This window comes from Etheostoma cragini, chromosome 5, assembly GCF_013103735.1.
Source record: "Etheostoma cragini isolate CJK2018 chromosome 5, CSU_Ecrag_1.0, whole genome shotgun sequence".
Classification (NCBI taxonomy): Eukaryota; Metazoa; Chordata; class Actinopteri; order Perciformes; family Percidae; genus Etheostoma; species Etheostoma cragini.
Window position 1 is genome coordinate 30,929,764 of NC_048411.1, and position 549 is coordinate 30,930,312.

At 54.1% G+C, this 549-nt stretch overlaps 1 protein-coding gene across 1 annotated transcript in view; it reads left to right on the top strand.

Annotated features, from left to right (window-relative positions):
- LOC117945078 (U5 small nuclear ribonucleoprotein 200 kDa helicase-like) overlaps window positions 1-549 on the top strand; it is a 48,064-nt gene that overhangs the window by 11,881 nt on the left and 35,634 nt on the right. Inside the window, exon 13 of the mRNA XM_034872332.1 lies at window positions 69-311. Within this exon, the coding sequence (XP_034728223.1) occupies window positions 69-311 (243 nt within the window). The remainder of the gene's footprint in view (window positions 1-68; window positions 312-549) is intronic.

The window sequence follows — 549 nt, forward strand, 5'->3', positions numbered from 1 at the left end:
CCCCCCCCCCCAACCCCTAATGCCCAGTCCGAACCCTGTTAGCCTTACACCTGAACCTTCTTCTCCAGAACCTGGAGCTGAAGGACCTGCTGCCGTACGGCTTTGCGATCCACCACGCCGGTATGACCCGGGTGGACCGAACGCTGGTGGAGGATCTGTTCGCCGATCGCCACATCCAGGTTCTGGTGTCCACGGCTACTCTGGCCTGGGGGGTCAACCTGCCGGCTCACACCGTCATCATCAAGGGCACGCAGGTGTACAGCCCGGAGAAAGGCCGCTGGACCGAACTCGGAGCGCTGGACATCCTGCAGGTGGGTCCGGACTCTTCTGGGACTTTTTTTTTTATAAACACTTCTGACGCTTTAAAAAAAAGTGTCACTTTTTTCACGTTTTTAACACTGTTAACTTCAGTTTTACAGTTCATTTGGGAATATTTGGTCAACAAACCTCATTTATAGGAACACAGGACAACATGGGGACAACATGGGGACAACATGAGGGCACCATGGGGACAACATGAGGGCACCATGGGGACAACATGAGGGCACC